We start from the raw sequence: 24,092 nt of genomic DNA on the forward strand, positions 1-24,092 counted from the left end.
ATCATATGCTTTAGCATAGATCGCAATCTGATGTTGGGTCCGGATGTTTGCACTTTGTTTTGTTCGAAGAAGTCTTTGCAGTCACGAAGTAGGTGACTCCTCCTTTCGGTGATATGTGAGCATGGGCATCGACTCCATCCCCAGATTGGTTTTTTCTTCCATCTGGTTTGGATGTGTATTGCTGCGCTCCAGTTCGGTATCGTTTTCGAACCCCTTCGACGCACAATCCTCTACCCTCGACAGTATTGTCTATCGATCGCGGTTTCCCACTCGACGTGCATCGTGCAAACTGTGAAAACCTCTGATCGGCATCTCGGAGGCGGGCCGTCGGGCCTATCCATGCCGACAACGCCAGCAGTCAATGGAACGGACTCCATTCAAGCTATGTCCCAGGTGCAGTGCTAAGTTCCCATGCACCGACTTGCATAAGGTCTGCAACCTCTGCCTATCCCCGGAACAGGGGATAGGCAGACTGCGAAGCGTGTCGATCATTCCGATCGAAGAAAACAATCCCTGATCGTTGGGCTTGATGCCACGAGATGCAACGCAGCAGTGTCTCCGTACCGGACCTCTTCGGTGACGACTTAGAATTCCACCGTCCTGCCGCAGAAGCCGAAGAAGAAGAACTGGTCTCCATGTCCGAAGCCGACTCCGACATGGAGGAAGACATGAACGTCACTCCGGGTCAACGTATTGTGAGTATAGATCCCCATGTGCCCACTCAACCAAAACCTAAGGCTCCGGTGACACTCTCGCCCTCGCGCTCCGGTCAACACCGAGAAAAAGTTTCAAATGCCCCGCCCTCCAGCCCAGCTAAGAAACAAACAGAAGCCTTCCGGCTCGGGCTCGAGCCAGCTCCACTCTGGTGCCACTCCTACAGACCCTGCATATATAAAAGGCCAGCTGACCTTAGACTCTCTTATTGTGTCTAACGCACGCAAAAGAGCTAACTCTCAAACCACAGACGACGCCCCTCCTCCTGATAAGGAGTCTAAACTTATTGACGCCTCAGGCAAAAGAGTAGCTTCGTAGGCGGCTAACCATTGGCGTATTGCCAATGCTCAGGCTCTGTTAGCACCCTACGATAGGGCTCACTATGATGAGTTGGAAAAACTCATGCAGCATCTGCCAGAAGAGTATAAAGCCAAAGCTAACGACCTAATTCAGGGAGGAAAGCTCATCACCAACACTTCCATAAAATGCGCACTAGATGCAGCAGACACAGCATTTTGTGCCATTAACACTAGCTTACTCATGCACAGGCACGCCTGGCTTCGAATCTCTGGATTCAAGCAGGAGATACAATCCTCTATACCTAATCAGCCCTTTGATAAGGAACATCTTTTCGGGCCATCAGTCGATACTTCATTCGAAAAAATGACAAAAGACACCGAAACGGCATAATCAGAAACTCCCTCCTCCTCTTACAAAAGGTAACAACCAGTCTACCTCCTCCAGAGGTTATTTTCAAGGAGGCTACAGAGGAAATAATAATAGGGGAAGAGGCAGAGTTACCTCCACCCGCACTTCCCCTGCCAATAAGCAGTGACTTCCCTCCACCCCCCCACCATTCCACTCCTGTCAGGGGACGTCTCTCACAGTTCCTACCTGTCTGGAATTCAATCACCTCAGGAAAGTGGGTATTACAAATTATCCAGTATAGTTATTGCCTGGAAATTACCTGCACTCCCCTAACTATCCTTTCAATGAACGTGCAATGTCGTCAGAACATCTCACACTCTTACAAGAGGTTCTCTCCCTATTACAAAAACATGCAATAGAACCAGTCCCAATACATTATCAAGGGACAGGGTTGTACTCACTTTACTTTCAGATTTCAAAAAAGGACGGCTCTCTCAGGCCCATAGTGGACCTCAGACAGCTAAACCTCTACATTCAGCTGGACCACTTCCACATGATCACCTTTCAACAGGTGCTACCATTGCTCCAGCAAGGCGACTCTCTTTCCACTCTGGATTTAAAGGACGCCTACTTCCATATTCCCATTCACCCGGCTCACAGGATATATCTCAGGTTCAGAAGGCAAAAGCCTTCTGGCCCCGGTGCTCCGAGATGTAATCTCCCAAGTTGGGGTTACAGGACGAGTTGCAGATTCATGGAATATGGCCAACATCATTTTTTTTCCAAAAAAAAGATAAAGCCCCAGAGGAACGGGCATCGTACCGCCCAATTTCCCTAATAAATGCTGATGCAAAAGTGTTTGCTAAAATATTGGCCACCCGGTTAGCTCCAATGATGGCCAGCCTAGTTTCTCCCCGGCAGCATGAGTTTATTTATGGGAGAGACACTACTGCTCATATTAATACGGCAATAGCGGCGTTTGACGCTGCGGGGAAGGTAAAAACTAACCTGGGCATGGTCCTATCGGGCTGGACTGTTCCCATTGGGCACAGGGTCAAGACTGATTTGCATATGGCTGGGTCCAAACTGGAATGGCATGGTGAGCAAAAAAACGATGGATTTAGGCCCAGATCTCTGTACTGGGGTGAATGTATGGCATTGTTCTGCATTCTGTTCATCAATAGTTCTTTTTGCATGGTCCTATTGGATGCAGACAAAGCATTTGACTGGGTGGCCTGGGAATATCTTCGGGCAACACTCATCGCATTTGGGGTTAGGGAAATATTTTGCAAGTTGGTTGAGGCTATGTATTACAACCCTATGGCCAGATTACATTATTCTAATGCTTAAACTACCCCCTTTCCCATACGCTGTGGTACAAGACAGGGATGTCCCCTCTTCCCTCTTCTCTTTGCCCTTTATATAGAGCCATTTATCCGGGCACTGTTTGGTAATAATTTGATTTGCCCGCTGAATACTGAACAGCGCTCCGTGAAACTCACGGCATATGCCGATGATATTGCTATTTTTTCTGAAGAGCCGAGGAAGGCTATAGCGAGCATTAATAGGGAGGCAAGGAGGTTTGGCTATTTTTCTGACTATAAATTAAATAGTAATAAAACTCAAGTCCTTCTTAATTTCCAGCCGGAACTCCCGATCGAAGGGGCCTGCCCGACGGTTACATATTTGGGGGTACAAATCTCATCTAAGATTGAGCTTATACACTCGTTAAATTACGATTCTCTATTAGCCACTGTCACTAAACAATTGAAGCAGTGGCACAAGCTTCCACTAATTATCTTAGGTAGATGCAATGTTATAAAAATGAAGATACTTCCTAAGTTCTTGTACCTTTTTAGGTCCATTCCGCTACGAATTCCAAATGTTTTTTTAGGGAGCTGGATGGGGTCCTGAGCAGCTTTATCTGGGGTATAAAAAAATCAAGACGTGCTATTGGACTGATGAAGCTCCCATATAACCAGGGTGGTTTAGACCTCCCTGATTTTAAACTTTATTTTTGGGCCGCATTTGTTGGTCATTTACGAAGTCTTCTGACTCCTGAGCAAACGGATTTCTGGCACTGGCTGGTTCTTGGGGCAGAGAGCCAGATGTTTTTGTATCGAATTAACAATCCTAATTACTTTAAACGTGTGAGATTTAAGATGATTAGAGACTGTGCATATATTTGGCAGGGCATTAAAACCAGATTTTCTTTATCTCTTGTACATAGTAAACTTCCTCTTTGGGGTAATCCAATACTGCCCGGAATATTTCAGGATGCTTTAGCCCGCCAATGGGCTAGCTACGGGGTGTACACTCTTGGGCAACTATACGACTGTAATGGCTTTAAGACATTTGAGAATCTCCAGCTAATGTTTGATATTCCTCAACGGTTATTTTTTAAATACATACAGATTAGGGACTATTTTGTTAGAAACGTAGCTGTTCGGAGTGTTTCTGGGTCAGATATGTGGTAGTGTCTGTATGCCCAGAAAGGCGGGCTACTATTAGCAATGCGTATGAAATTCTCTGCTAGGGCAGGGCAGCAGGCTGTGAGAAGTTAGTCTCCAGATGGAATGAGATTCTGGGGGGAAAATATAGCCATAGAAAGAATGAAGTTAGCCTTTGATACTATTGCCCAGTCTGTACACTAAGTGAATCTACGATTGCAGCAGTTCCGGACACTTTGTTTACTCTATTATACCCCGGAGAGGATTACTAGCTGGTCCCAAGGTGGTGCTGGGAAGGGGGGGGGAGGATTCATGGAGGGGCGAGCCAGAATTGCCCCAAATGTGGGCTATATGCGGCTGGCATTATTCATATGTTTGTTACGTGCCCTGCCTTAGTCCTTTTTGGGATAAGATATTAACAGCAACCAAATCTAGATTTGGGGGCGAATTTATGCTTTCGACAACGGAAAAGATGTTAGGATACAAGGAAGACTGTGGCCGGAATAGGCCTATAGTGGCAATTATGTTGGTGGCTGCCCGGCTGGCGATAGCCAGAGCGTGGATCTCGCCCAAACCCCCCACCGAGATGGAATGGTGGCAAATTGTTAAAGAAACTGGGAAGACGGAAAAAAAACGCTTGCTAAAACAAGGAGTATTCAGGCTTTGCAAAAGTACAGATCTACATGGGGCTGTTTAGAAAAACCGTAATTATATGTTAAAAGTTTCTTTGATTGCAATATGTATATATTGTTATGAAATAATTTAGGATGATTCCCACCTTTTCGTTTCTTTTTTTTTTACTACGCTTTTCTATATGACTGTACTCCTTTTTGACAATAAAAACATTTTTTTTTTAAAAAGGAAATATCTCAGGTTCGTGGTGAACGGACAGCATTATCAATTCAGAGTTCTCTCGTTCGGGGTAACTACAGCACCAAGAGTCTTCACCAAGTGTCTGGCAGTGGTCGCAGCTCATTTAAGATGGTAATACATTCACGTCTTCCCTTACTTGGACGACTGGCTAATAAAAGCCAAGTCACAACACAGCTACATACACCACACTCACAAAACAGTTCAACTGCTTCACGACTTGGGATTCACTGTCAATCTCACCAAGTCTCATATCCAACCGTCCAACACGCAAGCGTACCTAGGAGCCACAATAGACACTTGCGAGTCTCTAGCTTACCCCAACCCAGTCAGGATCCACAACGTACAAACCCTGATTTCACAATTTCATCCTCAACACTCATTACCAGTCTGAGTGTTTTTGCAATTGATCGGATTGAGGGCTTCTTGCATTCTAATTGTCCCTTACACAAGACTCCAAATACGTCCCCCACAGGAATGCTTAGCACGTAGACGGCCGCACCCATCGCTCTCTGCAATGGTGGAATACACAAAACCTTTCCAAGGGGCGCCCATTCCTCGACCCGGTTCCACAAATAGTGCTAATGGCAGAAGCATCCCTCACTGGTTGGGGAGCTCACCTTCAAAAACATACCATTCAAGACATGTGGACCCAACAACAGAAACAACTCCACATAAACCATCTGCAGCTGCTAGCAATCTTTCTAGCATTGAAAACATTTCAAATACATCTAGTAGGCAAAGCTGTCTTAGTTCGTACAGACATGACAGAAATGCACTACATTCAGAAACAGGGGGGAACACACTCTACAGCTTTCACACCTAGCTCAAAGCATATGGCGATGGGCCATACCTCAAAAGATATATCTCCTTGCAGAACATTTCCCTGGAGTAAACAATTAAATTGCAGATCTGCTCAGTCATCAAAGACAACAGATCCCCAAATGGGAACTACATCCTCAAGTTCTCCTCCCATTCTTCCAGATGTGGGGCTACCCAGAAATAGATCTCTCCGCCATACACCTCAACGCGAAATGCCCAAACTTCGCGTCCAGGTATTCACACCCATTGTCCAAAGGCAATGCACTATGGATGGTCAGGGAAATTTGCTTACGCTTTTCCACCTCTCCCGCTAATTCCATTAGTGGTTCGGAAGCTCAAACAACATTCCCTCACAATGATCCTAGTTGCTCCCACATGGGCTCGACAACCCTGGTTTACAACCCTGTTGGAACTATCAGTAGTTCCTCATCAAAAACGATACCTCTCTCCCAAGCTTCTCACTCAAAACCATGGAGGGATAAGGCATCCAGATCCCAGTCAACTCAACCTTGCAATCTGGCACCTGAAATCTTAGAGTTTGGCTACCTTAATCTCCCGTCAGACTGCATGAACATCATTAAAGAGACTAGACGCCCTACCACAAGAGCTTGCTATGCAGCAAAGTGGAAACGATTTGTTATTTATTGTAATAACAAAATCAATCCGCTAGATGCTTCAATTCAAAAAACCATTTGCTATCTGTTACACCTACAGCGTGCTAACTTAGCTATACATCCATATGATTACATCTTGCCGCCATAGCAGCTTACCTACAAAACAGACAACACTTGTCTTTGTTTTGTGTACCTGCTATCAAAGCATTCATGGAAGGACTCAAGATAATCATTTCTCCGAGACTTCCACCTTCCCCTGTGTGGAATCTTAATATAGTCCTTACAAGACTCATGGGCCCACCATTCGAGCCTTTGCACAAATGTGATCTACAGTTTCTAACTTGTAAGGTAGCCTTCCTTATAGCCATCACATCTCTTAGAAGAGTTGATGAGCTCCAGGCGCTAACCACACAAGAACCATTTTTACAAATTCACCAAGATAAAGTGGTTCTTAGGAATAATCCCAAATTTTTACCCAAAGTCGTTTCTGCCTTTCATCTCAACCAGTCTGTTGAGTTACCCATGTTTTTTCCTCAACCAGACGCCACGGCAGAGCGTGCTCTTCACCCGTTAGATGTTAAAAGAGCATTACTTTATTACATTGAAAGAACTGATTTTTTTAGGAAAACCAAACAACTCTCTGTTGCATTTTCACCACCGCATACAGGAAATCCCATATCAAAAGCAGGTATTGCACGGTAGATAGTTAAGTGAATACAAATATGCTACATTAAAGCTAAACATACGCTAACAATTCCCCCTAGAGCGCATTCTATACGCAAACTAGGGGCTTCTATGGCATTCTTATGGAACATACACTTAGATGACATCTGCAAGGCTGCAACATGGTCTATACCACACACATTCCCAAAACACTATTGTGTAGATGTGTAAGCGAAACAACAAGCTAGTGTGGACCAGGCTGTTTTAAAAACCCTATTTCAGACCACTGCAACAGATACAGGTTAGCCACCGCTTGGGAGTAACTGTTGTATAGTCTATGCTAAAGCATATGATCTACAGCTCATATGCCTCGAACGGTAAATGCTACTTACACAGTATGCATCTGTTCTTGGCATGTAGATGTGTTAGCGAAACAACAAGCTAGTGTGGACCAGATGCATACTGGGTAAGTAGCATTTTCCTTCTGTCATAGGCCGTACCCACAAAATGTAAAATGTTAGAATTGATCCTTTACTTTCCAGTTGTCAATGATCAAACAAACCAAAAAATACTTTCACCAGTTTCTTAAACCAGCCCTTTAGGCCACTACAGCCAGCACTCTCAATGGAGTCTGTAGGAAACTAGAAAAGAGATGGCGTAGACAAAATGATCTACAAGTTAGCCCTAAATAACTATTAAACAAAAATTAGAGACACCCGTCTCATTTCCTCAACAGAATTTATAACGCCGGTAACTCCACCAAAGAACTTTTTAAAGTCCTTAATGAATTCATGCGGCCGACATCTTGCACTTCCCCTACTCCAGTCTCACAGGAACTGTGCAATGCCTAAGCAAACACTTTTGAGGACAAAATTGAGAATATTTACAAGTCTCTCTCCAACGGCATCCCTTCCACTGGCTCTTTTACCCATCATTCCCTTCACTCAAAATTCATCCACTGCCCTGGAGTATTTTGAATCCATCACCCCAGAATAAGTGTTAGACATGAAGAGGAAGATTTAGGCAAATTACTCCCCTGATCCTTCTCCTCTAATGGTGGCACTTGCCAATTCTCTAATACCTGACATTACAGCACTGTGTAACCTTTCCCTGAATACTGCCGCTTTACCTCAGGCATGGAAAATAGCACAGGTCATGCCAATGTTGAAGAAGCCTATTCCAGACTCTCTAAATCCAGCAAACTATTGGCCAATCTCCATTTTCCCATATCTTGGCAAGATTATGGAAAGCCTAGTTAGCCAACAACTTACCCAGTACTTGGCATCCAATACCCTATTAGGCCCCTCGCAATCTTGATTTAGAACCTTTCATAGCACAAAAACAGCGCTGATGGGGGTTCTAGATATTATAAGATTGTCCCTTGTTGAGGCTTGTCCAGCCATACTGGGGTTGCTTGATCTCTTGGCTGCCTTCAACCCATCTCACATCAATTATGATTCACAGAGTCTCTGAGATTGGTGTCGGTGGCAAAGCCCTTGGCTGGTTTCAGGGCTTCCTCAACAACTGCACCCAGGTTATCAATCTAGGCCCCTTTAAATCTCGGGTCATGTTATTGGACAGAGGAGTCCCTCAGGGCTCTTCACTGAGCCCTGTACTCTTTCAAATCTATGTGGCAACTCTGGCCCAAGTAAATAGGTCCTGTGGATTTGATATCATCTCATATGCGGATGACACTCAAGTGATCATAGCCATGGGCCCAAATCTGGACTCTATTAAACCGAATTTCAGAAAGTGCATGAGGAAAAGTGCTTCCTGGATGTCACACAATTGCTTACAGCTTCATGGCGACAAATTAGAAATAGTGTTGTTTGGCAAGGCCCCTGACCACTGAATGAACAATTGGTGGCCGCTTGAATTAGGCACCACCCCCCGTCCCCAAAAAGGTGGTCAAAGACCTGGGGTTCTAATTGACGAGAGGCTCTCAATGATTGCAAGTGAAATCTACGTGCGGCACCTGCTGTGGGATAATGCGCATGTTAGGAAGAGTATTTCAATGACTGCCTCTCCACACAAGACTCCTACGCAGGCACTTGTGGTCAGCCGCTTAGATTATGGTAATGCCCTCATGGCAGCAGCCAATAACTCCCTCCTGTCCAGACTAAAGGAAGTCCAGAACACTGCGACTCCCACCCGCACACCTTCTGTACCCACGCTTAAATCACTGCACTGGCTTCCCATGAGAAAGGAGGTGATTTTCAAGCTTCTGCAGGGGTGATTTGTTGTGCTACATTATGTTTGGATAACATAACAGGGAGATGGGCATACTGTAACTGACACTCTCATGGAGAGCCTATGGACTTGCAGGTTCAACCCCCTGTACAGCAGAACACCACTGATATTCACACGGTTCCCCCTATTTCCAAACATCTGTTCAAGATGCCTAGTTAAAGAGAAGATACGATTCAAATTACTTTGACAGCCACACTCCACACTACCTGGACCGAAGATTCCAACAGTAACACCCACACAGTGACCGCATTCAGCATCCGCATGGACAGTGGCATTCCCAACAACTAATTTACAATTCAGACCGAAAAAAAGAAAAATTTGATGTGACCAGGTGAAATAGCTTATCACTAAAGTTTTACTATGACCCGAACATACTTAATTAAAAGAAACTGTCCTTTTCAGTAGTATCCACTGCTGAAAGTCAATATTTTGTGACTTTTGTCCTATTTTATGACTCTCTAGCAATACAGCCAGCTTTGAAGCCCTTATAGACTTGGGTTTTTTAGCTTTACACATCAGTAATAACTTACCACGTTTACATACACAAACAAAACACACACAACAAACAAAACACACACAAACCCTGCAACACATAGAAATACAACAAGCACCAATCAACTGCATCCACAATACACATATGCAATGCATCTATAGGCTCCACACAACCATGCATGCAATGCACCTACAAAAACTACAAAATCCCTTCAGTATTGGCCCAAGCAGAACAACAATAAACAGCACAGTGATCCTTCATAATTAAATCCCTCCTATGCACACGATCAATGCGGAGGAATGTATTTAATCAAGCACACGCCTGATATATAGATATATATATATATGTATCAACAAGAAGACCTTGTCATACAAGCCTGCAGCACTGACAACCATACCACATGGTCACAACGCATGCAATGCTCTGCCACTGCTCATGTTGGCATACATCCTACCACCAAAGCTCGTGTGCAAGCTATGCAAAACACCATCCTCCTGCCTACAGTTCCATTAATTCATTGAATCCCCGCGCACACTGCTACAACACATCGCGCGTGTGCAACATACATGCACACCACAGCCCTGGCACGTCCGGGCCCGGATCCGCAGCCAGCAGCCGAGAGAAGAGTAGCTAAGATAAGAAACGGGGGCCGAGCGGCGCCCTCATTAGTAACTCTTCGCGGTGACATCTGTTCAGACTTGAGTCGAAATCCTTCAATGATGCATTAACAGACGGCCTCGCGACGAGCACACCTGACAGAAACAATTATGGAAGCGCGCGAGGCGGAGGGACGCAGCCGCTCCACGGAGGAGATCTGTGATTACAGCCACCTGAGAGGTGTCTCGCGGCCGCAGAGCGCCGTCTTCCGCAAACACCTTCGAATGAGCACACAGAGGCATGAAACGGGGCGACTCCGCAATGGAGTCATCAGCATGCGCCACCGTCGGGTCGGCAGACGGCGCCCGATTAGAGAAGGCTTATTACGCGTCAGATGGTACCACAGAGGCTTCAGTAATACCGGTGGAGCACGTGGCCCTCGCTGCACCTAGAGTTATTAGAGCGTGCAGAAGTCTATTATACGATGCATCGGTCACTACACTGTGCGCTGACTTATTACACCATTAAATATTGTTAAACGTTGTTATACTGTACATTTTTTTATTATGCCCTGCAGCAGTTATTATAGTGTTGGCTAATATTATTACCATCCGTGGATCATTAACCTGCTGTGGCTCTTCAGAAGATACAACTGTGTTGTGCAATCTTCTGCTGTTTATTACACATATGCATTATCTATCATACCCCGACATAACATATTGCTTCTTTTCATAATACCTTACAATTGTCTCTGTGTTATTACGTCGTAGAAAACATATTGCACACTGGGTCAAAATATTACTACCCACAGTTAGTAATTAGAGAGTTATGTCCGTTATTAAACTTGTTTTGAGGTATTACACACTTCCACTATCTTACACTTGGTGATGCATGTTATGAATCGCTATAGAAAGTTATTAAACCCTCTTGATTTAAGTGATATTACACACTGCCAACAGCACCCTTCGCAAGGCCAAGGATATGCGTAACCTGTGGCATGTGATATCACTGTCTGCCTTGAGTTATAAAATTCTAGAAGGGAGGCATTCTGCCCTAACCCAACGCAGAACTACAAATTTACAATCAGGTGTGAATTGTGGAACGCTCCATGACAAACTACCACAATACATTTTTCTGTAATCTGAGTTTTTACACTCTGCTGTGATCTACGGCCCTGCTGTGATTTATTACAGCATGCTTGGGTTTCTCTTGCGCGCAGAAAAAAAAAACCCACATGCATTGGTAACTTCTTCCACAGAGGTCTAATGCACACCATATTAGTTATGACACACTACAGTGAATTGCCACATGCTGCAGTGAGGTATGATATCCAATGGTCAGTTATCACTCATGGCTGTCAACTGTTCTGCTACATAGATCCATGTGTGATTTCTCACTACACACCCAACCAAAAGTCATTAGATTATGACAAAGATTACCACGGTTTTTTTGGGGTGAACAATGAAGCTCTATCCTGTGGTTCTCAAAACTGGGGTGGCGTGGTGAGCAAAATAACGATGGATTTAACTCTGATCTCTTCACTGGGGCTGAATGTTTGATTTGTTCAGAATTTCATCCATCATTTGTGTCTTTTGCTTTCTCACATAATTCATGGCATTGTCTAGATAACATGAGGAGTTGTTCACCTACAGACAAATACTGCAGAAAGCCTGCTGCCACTATACCCATAGAGATCCATCTGCTCAATGCTGCCCGTCAAGATTTTCACTCCGGGCAATACTGCACCCTGTCTTTCACTCTAGTTCATTCAGAGACAGGCTGCAGACATTATTACAGCCCCTGCCCTATGCAGGCACACTAATGCTCCGCGTGCCTCATAAATGGATGCAGAATGCGGACATTCCTTCTTGGATTTGTATTTGTGCACAAACTGCGACTTATTTCACATTGTTCACCTCTGGACATGAATAACCCTTTACTCTTCACCTATAGACCGGCTCTAGGCACTGGAGCGGTGTCGGTCCCACAGATGCCACGGCATCGCCTTGCTTCACGCACAGATTCCATCACTCCTTCGCTTCAGCCAGATGGTGACATTCAATCTCACACGGCAGAGTCACAAGCAGCAGCTTTTCTTCAGGAATAGTAATTTTCCTTAATTACTTCTATGACATATTAGAAATTACGTTCATACCAAAGTAACAACTGCCCCAGGCGGAGCCTGCTTTCCAGGCAGTGATGAACGCGGTAATTTGGGACGATGGTAGGGGAGAGGGAGAAGGCATCTGCCTGGGATCTGCTCACACACACACACACACACACACACACACACACCTGTCTCCCCAGTCACATTACCTTTGGTGGCGCCTGCCGCCCCCAGGTGAACGATGGCACCTAGAATGAGCCAGAAAGCCTTTTGTTCCTCGTGCGACACCCCCAAAACTTTCATAGCTGCCTGGAGCCTGCTGAACTGCTGGGCTGCCTTCTGCTTCTCGTCGGGCTGCAAGGGGATGGAAGGTAGAATGACAAGGTCAGCTTCCCGCTGGACATCACCACATCACCACTTAAGACAGCAAGACACAGCCGCAAGGGTCAGCCTGCCTGAGATCAACTGCGGCACCAGATCACCTCAGGAGATGCAACCCTCACACCAGCATGTCTATATCCCCAGAGCACAGACACACTGCTCTGCTAGCTAAAGCACCACTCTGGAGACACTGCTGTGCGGGGTTCACTGGCCCACGCTGCAACGCCCACACTGCCACACGCCCACACTGCACTGCTGCGCTGGTCTCGAGGCATCACTACCCAATCCGTATCCTTTTCACACTAGCCACACTGCTGCAGGTCATACTGCTATGTCACCATGTGCACACTGCCATGTTGGTATAATGGACACACTGTGCATGTTGCCACACTCCTCACTCTCCAGCGTTAGTATGACTGCCACTGTGCACAGTGCTGCACCTTTCACTCTGCCTGTCAAACTACACATCTGGCCGACCTGCTCCTTCCGCCATGCCAGTATCACTCAGTACTGCTCACAAAGCCAGGCTAGTTACTCTCCTCACACAGCAGGTGAGTACTAATGGGCAGGCCTTTCCCCTAATCCTAATGGTTGCAGGGACGACTGAGCAACATTAAACTTAAACTGCATGTGTACCCTGCTGACCTGGATGGTTAGTCCAAGACTGAAAAATTAGCAACAAATCCTCCATGTCTCTCTGGGTGACTTGGTTGTGCAGTCAACCCCAAAGTCAACGGTGGTGGTTTAAAGTTTGAGACAGGAGTCACTGTAATGCAGTTGATTACCACAGTCATTAAAGATCCGTGTGCAGGTGAGGGTAACGACTAGACACAGGGAATAGCATACTTTGACGTCGCTAGGCCTAAATGGACAAAATTATTTTGAGGTTAGGGTTTCTGGTTCACGAAATGCAGGGTGGAGGGCTGGGCCATCCTCTAATACACTGTCATGCGATATAGCAGTCAATGTTATCCTACGGAGTCACACCACCAGTGCTCTCACAAGACCTGCCTCTGGGACCTAAAGTCAAAAGAAAAACCACAGCATGCATCAGAGGAAGGCAAGATGTGAGGGTTTCCTTTTACGCTGATTTTTTGTTCCCTCGCAGTTGAGAATTTGTTTGTCTGGTACCAGGCCCCTGGGCCTATCTTAGGTTGTGATTAAAGACTAAAACTTGCCTGATCTCCCTACCACATGGTTGCAATCAAAAGTTCTTGGATGACCCAGGACAGCAGCATCCCCTAGTATCTTGAGGGTAGGGTGAAGGTCCAATATCTCTGGAATAGGTTGTTGTGATCAAGAAATGTATTCAACCCTGTCATTGGGGTACCTCTCTGATCACTTACAGTCAAGCATCTCTAGATCTGATAAGATGGTAAAGGAATCCCTGTGTCACTCTGCATACAGTACCTTGTAGTTAGGGGTCTCACTGACGGTGAAGGTGGTAGTAGCTTTCATATGACTTTTAATATTGAGATTTCCTAGGCCCAACTGAGTATTTGGAGCTTGGGGAACCTTTGCTTTGTTCGGAGGAGCCAGAGGCATACGGAACTCACTTGGAGTACACAAGTCTCAGATTCTGGATTTTGGGCCCAGGGATGCTCTGGTGTCTTAGCATAAGATCAGACGTCGAGAGGCAGTGTGCAGCAGAAACTGCAGCCAACAGAGGCACCAAGGCACTTGCTCTGGATCCAGGGATATGTGGCCGCCTGTTCCTATACACTACAAATAATTCAAGAAGGAACCCCAAAGTGTAGTTCAAACAATCCCACAGAACCAGTCTTTGATCATATACAAAATGAGTTGAGGTTGTGTGAAGGTTCCCTCCCCTACACATGTTTTAATTATAGTACTTCTACCACACACTACTGGTGGGATGAAGAAAGCACAGATTACTGCGGACTGCATGGATTCTATTTTGGAGGCGGAGGGTCACTAGACATAACGTCTATGGTGCAACATCACAGCAGCACTTCCAGATACAAACTGCAATGCATCAGCCGAGCAGCTGACTCAATATCAGACAGGGGAGAATAGCCCAGCCCCCTCAAGGGCAAGTGGACATCTGTGGGCACAGCTGCGGGACAACTAGCAGTGGTACCCTGGTCATCACCAGGAATTAAGAGCCACAAGATACAGGATGGGGAGGCTGCGACATGCAGCTGCTGACTGTCTAATGCCCATACAGTGGCATGCACTGATCAATAGAAGGAGCACGCTGGCGTACCCCACACACTGGTGTGTCAATAAAGCTGGCCACACTGCCATTATAACTGCCACTCTTATCACAATGCCACAGGAGTCTCACTGCCATGTCATATCAATGCCACACTGCCATTTCTGCAGGGGTGGCTCCTCCGCTTGAGTGGAGGAGCATCAACCCACATATATGCCACCCAAAGCCCCAGAGATGAAGAGTGAAATGGTAACTTATCACCATTTTATTTTTCATCATCTCGTCCTGAACCGAGTGTTGGGGTGGGGTCTGCTGAGTGGCAGCAGTGGTGGGCTGCCTGTACACTATTTAAAGTGTGCATGTCTCTTTGACCAGCCGTCTTGTGATGGCCAGCCAGACATCAGCACTTTAAACCTCTCAAACTAGCTGTCTTGAGAACAAGTGCAGGCCTCCAGTGCATTGGGGAGCGCCAAGAGAGGCCGCTTCCACTAATCAGGGCATTGCTCTCATGCTGGCATTGCTCTCATGCTGGCTAGCAGGCCAGGATTGGTCGAGGGAGTTTCCTGGGGCCCCCACTGCAGTCCCAGCAGAAGAGGTTTGGAGCAAGGACGATGTTGTGTCTACTGGATCTGGTAAGTGTTTTCGTTTTAATTGAAAAAACGAATTAATATGCGTGTGCGTACCCACCCATTTGCCCTCCTCCCTCCCTCAGTAGATGCCAGCCGCCACTGCATCTCTGTGACCCTGCAGTTCTCCCTCTACCATGCAGTGCGAGCGGGCTAGCAAACTGGCTGAAATGCTAGGCCAGGTTAGTTGTCACACTAGTCACTGCTTCCTCGCTCTCTCTGCCACAGAGATCACAACGCCATGGCTCTGGCTACTCTTCCAGATCCATTCTTTCTGCCATGAAGACTTCTCTCCCACCTCACTGTCACACTGGTCCCCTGGAATGCCCCACACCGGTGGCTTCTCATGCCAGCCTGACGTTAACCAGAGCACACTTTTCTATTCAGACGCTCAGACACTAAAATGCCTACCCGTGAATGACGTCACAGTATGTCTCAAAACCCAATCCGACATAATTAAAGGGACATTCTAGGGGTCTGCCTGTAGTAGGTGACTGTTAGTGATGGGCGGTGGAGCTGTTCTGGTCTCTTCGCAGGCTGGGCCTTTGAGGGGCTGGTGGGTGGAGAGGTTCTCAGGGCATTAGGAGAAGAGTTGCTTTGCCGCAGAACCCTGCAGATTCGCGCACAACCCACGATGCACTCTCCTACCTCTGGAGCACGAGGGGGAGTCCAGAGCTCCAACCTAGCATTACTTGATCTCTGTTGACACCACCAACCAGACTGTTCAAGGGGAGTGACACATACGTCACATTAATAGGCTGTTTGAGATGACCAGGCACCAGTATTACTGCCACTGCTCTGGAACAGGCACACACCAGCATTACTGACACTGATCTGGAACAGACACACACCTGCATTACTGACACTGCTCTGGAGCAGGCATACACCATAGGATGACCAGACGTCCCGGTTTTCCCCGGACGGTCCAGGTTTTTGGAGCAGTGTCCCTGTGTCCCGACACTTTGCTTCAAATTAAAGAAATGTCCCGGTTTTTGCGCAGCACCCGATATAAACAAATAAATGTCCCGTTTTTTAAATAGTGTCTCGGTGCGCCTGCTGTTCTTCTGAATTCAGTGCGAGCAGTCCGTGTGAGCCAGCCGCAGCGAGTAGGTGCAGCCGCCCAGGAGGCGTCACAATGGGGAGTGGAAAGCCAGCCAGTCGAGCAGCTCAGTGGGTTAATGCACCGACCGCGGGGATCTGCATCAAACCTGTCGGCCACCTGTTCACAGGGCAGCAGGATGGGGTTAATTCTGGGACCGGGCAAATGAGACAGGCATCTATTGGGCTCTCCATTTTTGCCCTCACGGTGACAAAAAAATCTTACTGCTGCAGCAGTGCCACGCTTCAGTGCCTTCAAAGAGACCTCTTATAGTTCTTTCACAGTCTCATCATCCCAGAACTAAAGCATTTTCAATGATATGTACAACAAAGCCATGGTTGTTGCTTATTTAGCTTATGCAGCTAACAACAATTGACAAAGCTAATAGTCCTGGGTTGTTGTATGTAAATTGTTACTCGTTGTATTATTTATCTGGATACAATGACAGAAGCAGCACATTTTTCTAGCGGGACACTATGCTAGGCACAGATTTTGTTATCTTATATGTTTTAAGCCACGTCCTTAATTACATCAGCCATGCCCCTTGAGAGACCCTCCCCCACCCCGTTTTTTCATCACACTTAAAGCCCAGAGTACTTCTGTCAGTCCTACTTCAATGTCTATGACCTGTCCCGGTTTTTTGTTTTGAGAATCTGGTTACCCTAATACACCAGCATTACAGCCACTGCACTGGAACAGGCACACACCAGCATTACAGCCACTGCACTGGAACAGGCACACACCAGCATTACAGCCACTGCACTGAACAGGCACACACCAGCATTACAGCCACTGCTCTGGAACAGGTACACACCAGCATTACAGCCACTGCTCTGGAACAAGCACACACCAGCATTACAGCCACTGCACTGGAACAGGCACACACCAGCATTACAGCCACTGCACTGGAACAGGCACACACCAGCATTACAGCCACTGCTCTGGAACAAGCACACACCAGCATTACAGCCACTGCTCTGGAACAGGCCAACGCCATCTTTAGGTACACCGCTCTGAAACAGGCATACATGGAGCATTATTTACAGCGCTTGAAGAGGCACAGCTGCACAATTGACACTGTTCCGGTCAGACGAACCACGGCTTTACTGACACATCTCTGGAAAAGTGAACCGCCAGCATTACCGACACAGCAGTGGAACAGTCGCATCCCTGACACTGCTCTTGGACAGGCACATCTCACCATTACTGAGCTCTCCTTCACGGGGCTTACCTTGGACAGTGGTGTGATTCCAAAGACATTATTCTCTGCCAAGTGGTTAAAGTGCAGTTCGGTTCTGAGAAAAATAAATACACACGTTACAAAAGCTCACAGGAATATAACTGGATTTGACCATGTTTTTCTGAATGTATTTAAGTCTCGTGAATCAAGAAGTCAGATTTCATTTTCCAATATAGAGACAGTATTAGAAAGGAAATAAATGAAGGGAAAAGGTCCGCAAAATAGGCTTTTATTCTCACCTATCGGAAAATGTAAGGCACTTTGGAGGCCTAAGAGAAGAGGGGTATGGAGTCACATTAAAATGCTCGAAGTTGTGGCAGATCTATAGACTGACAATAAAGAAAATTAAGAGCAACAATGGTGTACCTCTACCATTCAAATAAATTACGTGGGGCTGCTCCAAACATCTCCCATTAAATAGATTTATTAGCACACCTCTAAACACTTGCCCTTAAAGAGATTTAAGAGTGCAAATTCAATACATTGACAATTTAAGGGGTGCACATTAAGAAGATTTAGGTATAACCGCTCTTTACAGTCGCCTCTTGATAAATGTAGGTGTGGTAGCGCCATACATTCCCTATTACAGAGTTTCCGTGGTGGTGGAGTTCTACTGACTCTGGCGTGGCATTGCTACCTATGGTGGCAGCGCTATACATACGCCGTTAGAGAGATTTACTCTAGCAGTCGTAAACATTGGCCATATCACAGCTTTAGGCGTGCTAACACTATATATTCAACATTACAGGGTTTAAGCAGAACAGGTCTGTACATTCATCATTGGAGAGCGCTAGGCCTCTGTGGTGAAACGTATTTAAGTGAGGCCGCTTTACCAACCCAGCACATTGGATCTAATATGGCGACCTTTGCATCCGCCATTGAAGGGACAGGCAGCGGCACTATCAAGCTGCCAGGTGTGGGGACGCGCACATTAAAACCAAATACTGTCCAGCGCGCACCTGCTGAAATCTGGAGGTAAATGTGTGCAGAAAAGGGCCCAGAATTGGAGCTGCATGTGGTAATGGACACTCTAATTCCAGGTCCTGTGTTTTTTCTACATTTCAGACCCAGAAATACGTTGTTGCCAGTAACAGGGGAGGGGACCAACTGGAAACGGTAACGCTGAGGGGACCAACCGGAAACGGTAACACTGGGCCCTGTACCTCCTTCTTCTATTACGGGACATCTCGTTATGGAGCCCATCGAGGGGGTAACCTGATAGCTGTATTTCATTGGCCTTTGTATACAGCGCTGACCAGGGCACAGTGGAGGTCAGATCACTGAGCAATAAACTTTGGCTCCAGGCCCAGGCACGTTTAACCACCAGAGTTAACACACAGCCAAGTATTACAAAGAGAGGAGGCGAGTACCAGAACTGGACTAGGCGCTGGTGGATGGCAGAGCACTGAATACTGTAACTGGGTAAGTAATGTCTGACCAGAATTGCTGGGCACTGCTGATTTATAGCATTTTAGGTTTTGCTGACGAACCTGCCTGGAACTCCAGGCTGAGTGCACCCCTGTGCAAAGACATCCTTGTACTCACTCCACTACCTCTTGGTCCACCTTCTGATGACATGCCTATGCTTCTGGGTAGCTTAAGGGGCCCAAGGCTCGATAAACCTCTATTGAGGCCCAGTCATGGTGAAGGCCTGCCTCAAAACAAGTCCCTCTCTGGTCCCCAAAGCACATGGCCTCCTGGAGGACCCCTCTGCTGTCACTTTACTACCACGAGTGAGCGGAAAATCATGATGAGAGCAGCTGGCCCTGCAAAACTCCTGTTGCAGTGATAGTCGATTGATAGACAGGGGAGTAGAGAGAGAGAAGGAGCTGGGATTCAGGAAGAGGAAGACGGAGGAGGACAGGCAGTGAGAGGAGAGATTTCTCCCACTAATAGAATGCATGGCAATTTATGAAGAACCAGCAGATTTTTTGTCCCCTCTAATATCCATCCAAAACATATCCTCTTTCATATCTGCCTGACCTTGCAGCAGACCGGTGCTCTACCTCAAGGTATCAATTTCAAAGGTAATTTGCCAGAAGTTTAAACAAGGTGACATATCAGACCCAGTTCTTTTCCGAATTTCTTCTGAGCCAATCCATGAACCAAGGGTCACAAGTCAAGCAGGTAAAAGGTGCTGCTGGACCTCAGCTTACTGGTGACTGGGAATGACAGCCTTCGAAAAGATTCAAGAAGATCTAGTGGGGGTAAGCCCCTTTATGAAAGCCTCTAGAGGGGGTTTCAAAGCTACTCTGATATTCCTGGTTTAACCACTGGTGCCCTTACGCCCAGATTTCCTGCCCACATAGACCCATACCTGAGGTTGGCATCGGCACCGGACACCAGGAAGTAAAAAACCTTGAAAGTCGCCTCATTTTCCGGCCGCTTCACGACCCGCAGTTTCTCCAGCAGCATAGTCTGCGGACAGAAAAGAAAGGAGCAACTTAGGATAATGCTGTACAAGGAAAAACACATAACAGAGAGGGGTCTATCATCTCTTGACGCGAAGGGAGGGTAAATCTGCCCTGTCACTTCCACTCACACCAAGCTCCACATGCATCGCACACGCTAAGTAAATCCATTCACCAGAAAAGTGGGTTGTGTTTAGATATGGAGCCGGCTGACCCACCCAACCTTTCTTATTGTAAATACTATGTAGGGAAGGCCACCCACCACAGGGCGAGGCATGCTTCCCTTTAACGACTCTAGGCAGGGCAGGTGTGTGGCATCCTCATCCACCCTCCTGCACTTCCACTTACAGGACCGACAAACAATTATGCTTACTACAAGAATCCCACCGCAGGCATAATTATGCAGTATGTTGTGAGATCTTTAAACACTTAAGAGCAGGAGAGGGACTCCTGGACCCAGAAGGGTAGAGAGGTCCTTTCGTAAATGAAAAGTAAGGGGATACGTACTCCCTATTCAATATCAAATATCCTATGTGGTATCCTCCTCTAAAGGTGGCAGTGTGGTAAGATTATATCACACTGCTACTCCACCGCACTTGGTGGGAAAATGGAAAACGTTTTTGGTACGACCCTCACCCACACTAGTAGTGGCATGCTTCATCATCAGGTTCACCCTGACTCCTAAAGGTCAGGGTGGGCTCAACCACATTCCAGAGAGCTCTCCGAAGAATTATTTTTTTGGGGAGGTTTAATAGTATTAGATAAAGTTCCTCATCCGCCCCAAAATGCACTTGAGTCGTTTTTAAGTTCAATAACACATAAGTGCAAAACATAGTGAATTATAAAAACTGAAATCAACCATGTTTGTTCACATTCCTTTGTTCTTTTTGTAAAATGCACCTGCAGTGTGAAGTGCACTGCAGGTGCACACAAGCATCATTTCACATAATGTAATGTACCATAAATAATTGACTGATCTTCATGTTATCCCTGATACCGACTTGGTTAGTTTCAAATACATAAAAACATGTCAAAGCCAATCGGTCTGGGATTAATGTACTAAAGCACGTGTACACAGACATGCAAAAGTGGGCATTTGTGAATGTAGTAACAATGAGAAACCGGCAGAAGGAGAGGAAGGCATAGGAAACAGTCCTCATGCATTGCAATCCCTCCACTCCATTCGAGGCAGGATACATCCAAGCAGCTAATACCATTAAGTGACAGGGGTATACTCCTGTAGGCTGAGCTAAGATGTGATTTACAAAACCTCACGAGAAAGGATGAAAAGAGCTGGGTTTAAAAACCACAAAAGCCAATGGGTGAATGGTGCAGACCCCAACAGGTTTGCTTAAACAGCCGAGCTATCAAACCCACATCTAAAAACACAACTTGAAGAGTAGGCAGCTTTTTAATCAATATCTCCTTTCATTGATGTATGTTTATTTGCTCATCATGTAAGTGCACTTGTCTGTTAGTTCATCCTATGCAAAATATTAAATGTTTATAAATGCATGGTTTGTGATTTAAGTGTAGATTTACAAGATGATGTACATGGATGTTTAGTTTAGAAATTTACAAGGATGTTACTTACATATTTTTACATACTCGTACTGTAAACAGCAAACACTGTACCTCAGCTTTGACTGTAAAACAGGCTGTCCCCTCTAAAGTAAAGGAGATTATGGGGGGGCATTTCCTGTGACCTCACTGTGAACTGCATATGTTAATTAGCTCCTCCACGCTTATTTTTAAGCCGTGTTTCCTGCAAACGACCCTTTGCATAGCATGGCATTAGATGCCCAACACCAAGAGGCACGCCAAGGACACATCACCAGGAAGACCAAAGCCTTGCGAAGAATTGGGCCAAGGACCAGCAGAAACGAGCCCGATAAGTCAGGGAGCCGCCTGCCTTATTGTGGGCACCCCCAGCGGGCTCACGCTCTAGCGACGAGAGACTAGGTGCGACCCTTGCACCAACCGCTCCACTTTGCCAGGGGACGAGTGCCATTTTAGGACCTCTCAGTCAGTTCCTGCCCAAGGAGTCCCACCACAAACCTCCGAGCCGCGCACACAACAGAGAAGCTGGACACTACTGTTGCGTAATTTAAAGCAGTCATAACTTATGTGAAGGCCAGTGTGGTAACATAGTACAATCAAAATGAGCTTGTATACAATCCACAGGGGAGGATTCTTCTTGCATCGCATACAACGTACTACAGGCCAAGAAAACGGCCCTGTCTAGTTTCTAAAAGGCCTACGGCTGGTCTACAAATATTCCTCACTCCAAACTTTAAATTCACGGAAGTAGCCTTCTCCAGACTTGGTCATCCAATGGCATAATGCTTGTACTATAAATACACTGAAGAGTAACAAACAGTCCTACGGATAATTTGCAGGTCTAGAGTTCCACCACAGAGATGCCCGTTGCTATTTTTCTTTTATTTTTGCGACAGTGCCTGCAAAGAGCTGGGTGCTGTTTTTGAAATTAAACAGAGTTTATACAGCTCTGGTCCTGAAAAGGATTGTGCCTTCTCAGCCGACTGCTGTTACGTTCCTTATGTAATGTCACACTCTGCAGAGCCTGTGACATTACGTCAAGGACCCGAGTCCGCACCCGCTTTCCAGGAAGAACATTGTTTTAAGGGCAAGAAAAGAGAAGATGCAGTTCTTGGGAGACCGGAATAGTTAACCCTTATTAACACCGTTTTATGGGGAAACAGCCTTTACAATGTTGTCTTAACCATGCATGCCTTTACCACGCACTGCCTTTACCACGCACTGCCTTTACCACGCACTGCCTTTACCACGAATCCTTCACCACGCACTGCCTTTACCACGAATCCTTTACCACGCACTGCCTTTACCACGCACTGCCTTTACCACGAATCCTTCACCACGCACTGCCTTTACCACGAATCCTTTACCACGCACTGCCTTTACCACGCACGGCCTTTACCACGAATCCTTCACCACGCACTGCCTTTACCATGCATTGCCTTCACCACGCATTTTATGCATTAGATGCCCTAACAAAGTTACAGTGAAACTCCATCAAAAATAACAACTAACCGTGGGTAGGTAGGAGCTAGGGAGAGGGAAGGCGAGGGTGGATCTTCAGTGCACTCATTCATCTGCGCTCCCTCCTACTGCTCGCCTCGCAGCAGGTGTGTGAAGACTGATGAACCGACTTTCCATCACTCAGTGCAAGGCTCCTCTGATGATCACACAGGTCTCCACCGTGGAGTGACGTTCACAGCTCCCGGGAAGGCCCTGACCAATCGCAGTCCTGTTTATCTTAGGGCACGTTCACAAAAACAGCAAGAAAACCACCGAGGCCTGGGAGTGGCCAGCCAGAGGGGTGATGCCTATGACTGTCGCGAAGCCGGGGCACGTGTCCGTCCACAGAGGCGAGGGAAGGCCTGGCAGGGGCACCAGGGAGCCCGTCACGTAGTCGGTGTCGCGGCAACGACAGGGCCGAACACTGCCGGCATGTGCAGAAATTGGAAGCTACACAGGCTTGGAAGAGATACCAGTTCTTCCCCGGGAACCTAATGTGAGATCTGTCACCGTATCTGCTGTGCTATCAAGGGAAGAGCAGGCGACGCCAAAAGCAATTATAACTTTCCGAGCGGCTCGCATCCCCGTCCCAGCGGCCATCACTGTCTGGAGCACTGGGAAGGCTGCAGGCAACGCCAAGCTGTTCACCAGTGATGTCAGCTTTATTCCATCTCTTCACAGGTCCAGAGAGCTCCCAACCAGGGAGAGGCAGAAGGAACCACATAGGAGTCAGAAGGGACCACAGACACACGGAAGAGTCAGAAGGGACCACAGACACACGGAAGAGTCAGAAAGGACCACAGACACGCGGAAGAGTCAGAAAGGACCACAGACACGCGGAAGAGTCAGAAGGGACCACAGAAACATGGAA

The 24,092-nt window shown here is 46.7% G+C and overlaps 1 protein-coding gene across 35 annotated transcripts in view; it reads right to left on the bottom strand.

Annotated features, from left to right (window-relative positions):
- Positions 1-24,092, bottom strand: part of MYO18A (myosin XVIIIA) — a 768,001-nt gene that overhangs the window by 396,752 nt on the left and 347,157 nt on the right. For all 35 annotated transcript variants that reach the window (XM_085649195.1, XM_085649183.1, XM_085649196.1 and 32 more), the window contains 3 exons: positions 20,068-20,168; positions 17,742-17,805; positions 12,438-12,582 (listed from right to left, as the gene is read on the bottom strand). In XM_085649195.1, coding sequence (XP_085505321.1) covers positions 12,438-12,582; positions 17,742-17,805; positions 20,068-20,168 — 310 coding nt within the window. The remainder of the gene's footprint in view (positions 1-12,437; positions 12,583-17,741; positions 17,806-20,067; positions 20,169-24,092) is intronic.

Source organism: Triturus cristatus, chromosome 3_2 (assembly GCF_964204655.1).
Source record: "Triturus cristatus chromosome 3_2, aTriCri1.1, whole genome shotgun sequence".
NCBI lineage: Eukaryota > Metazoa > Chordata > Amphibia > Caudata > Salamandridae > Triturus > Triturus cristatus.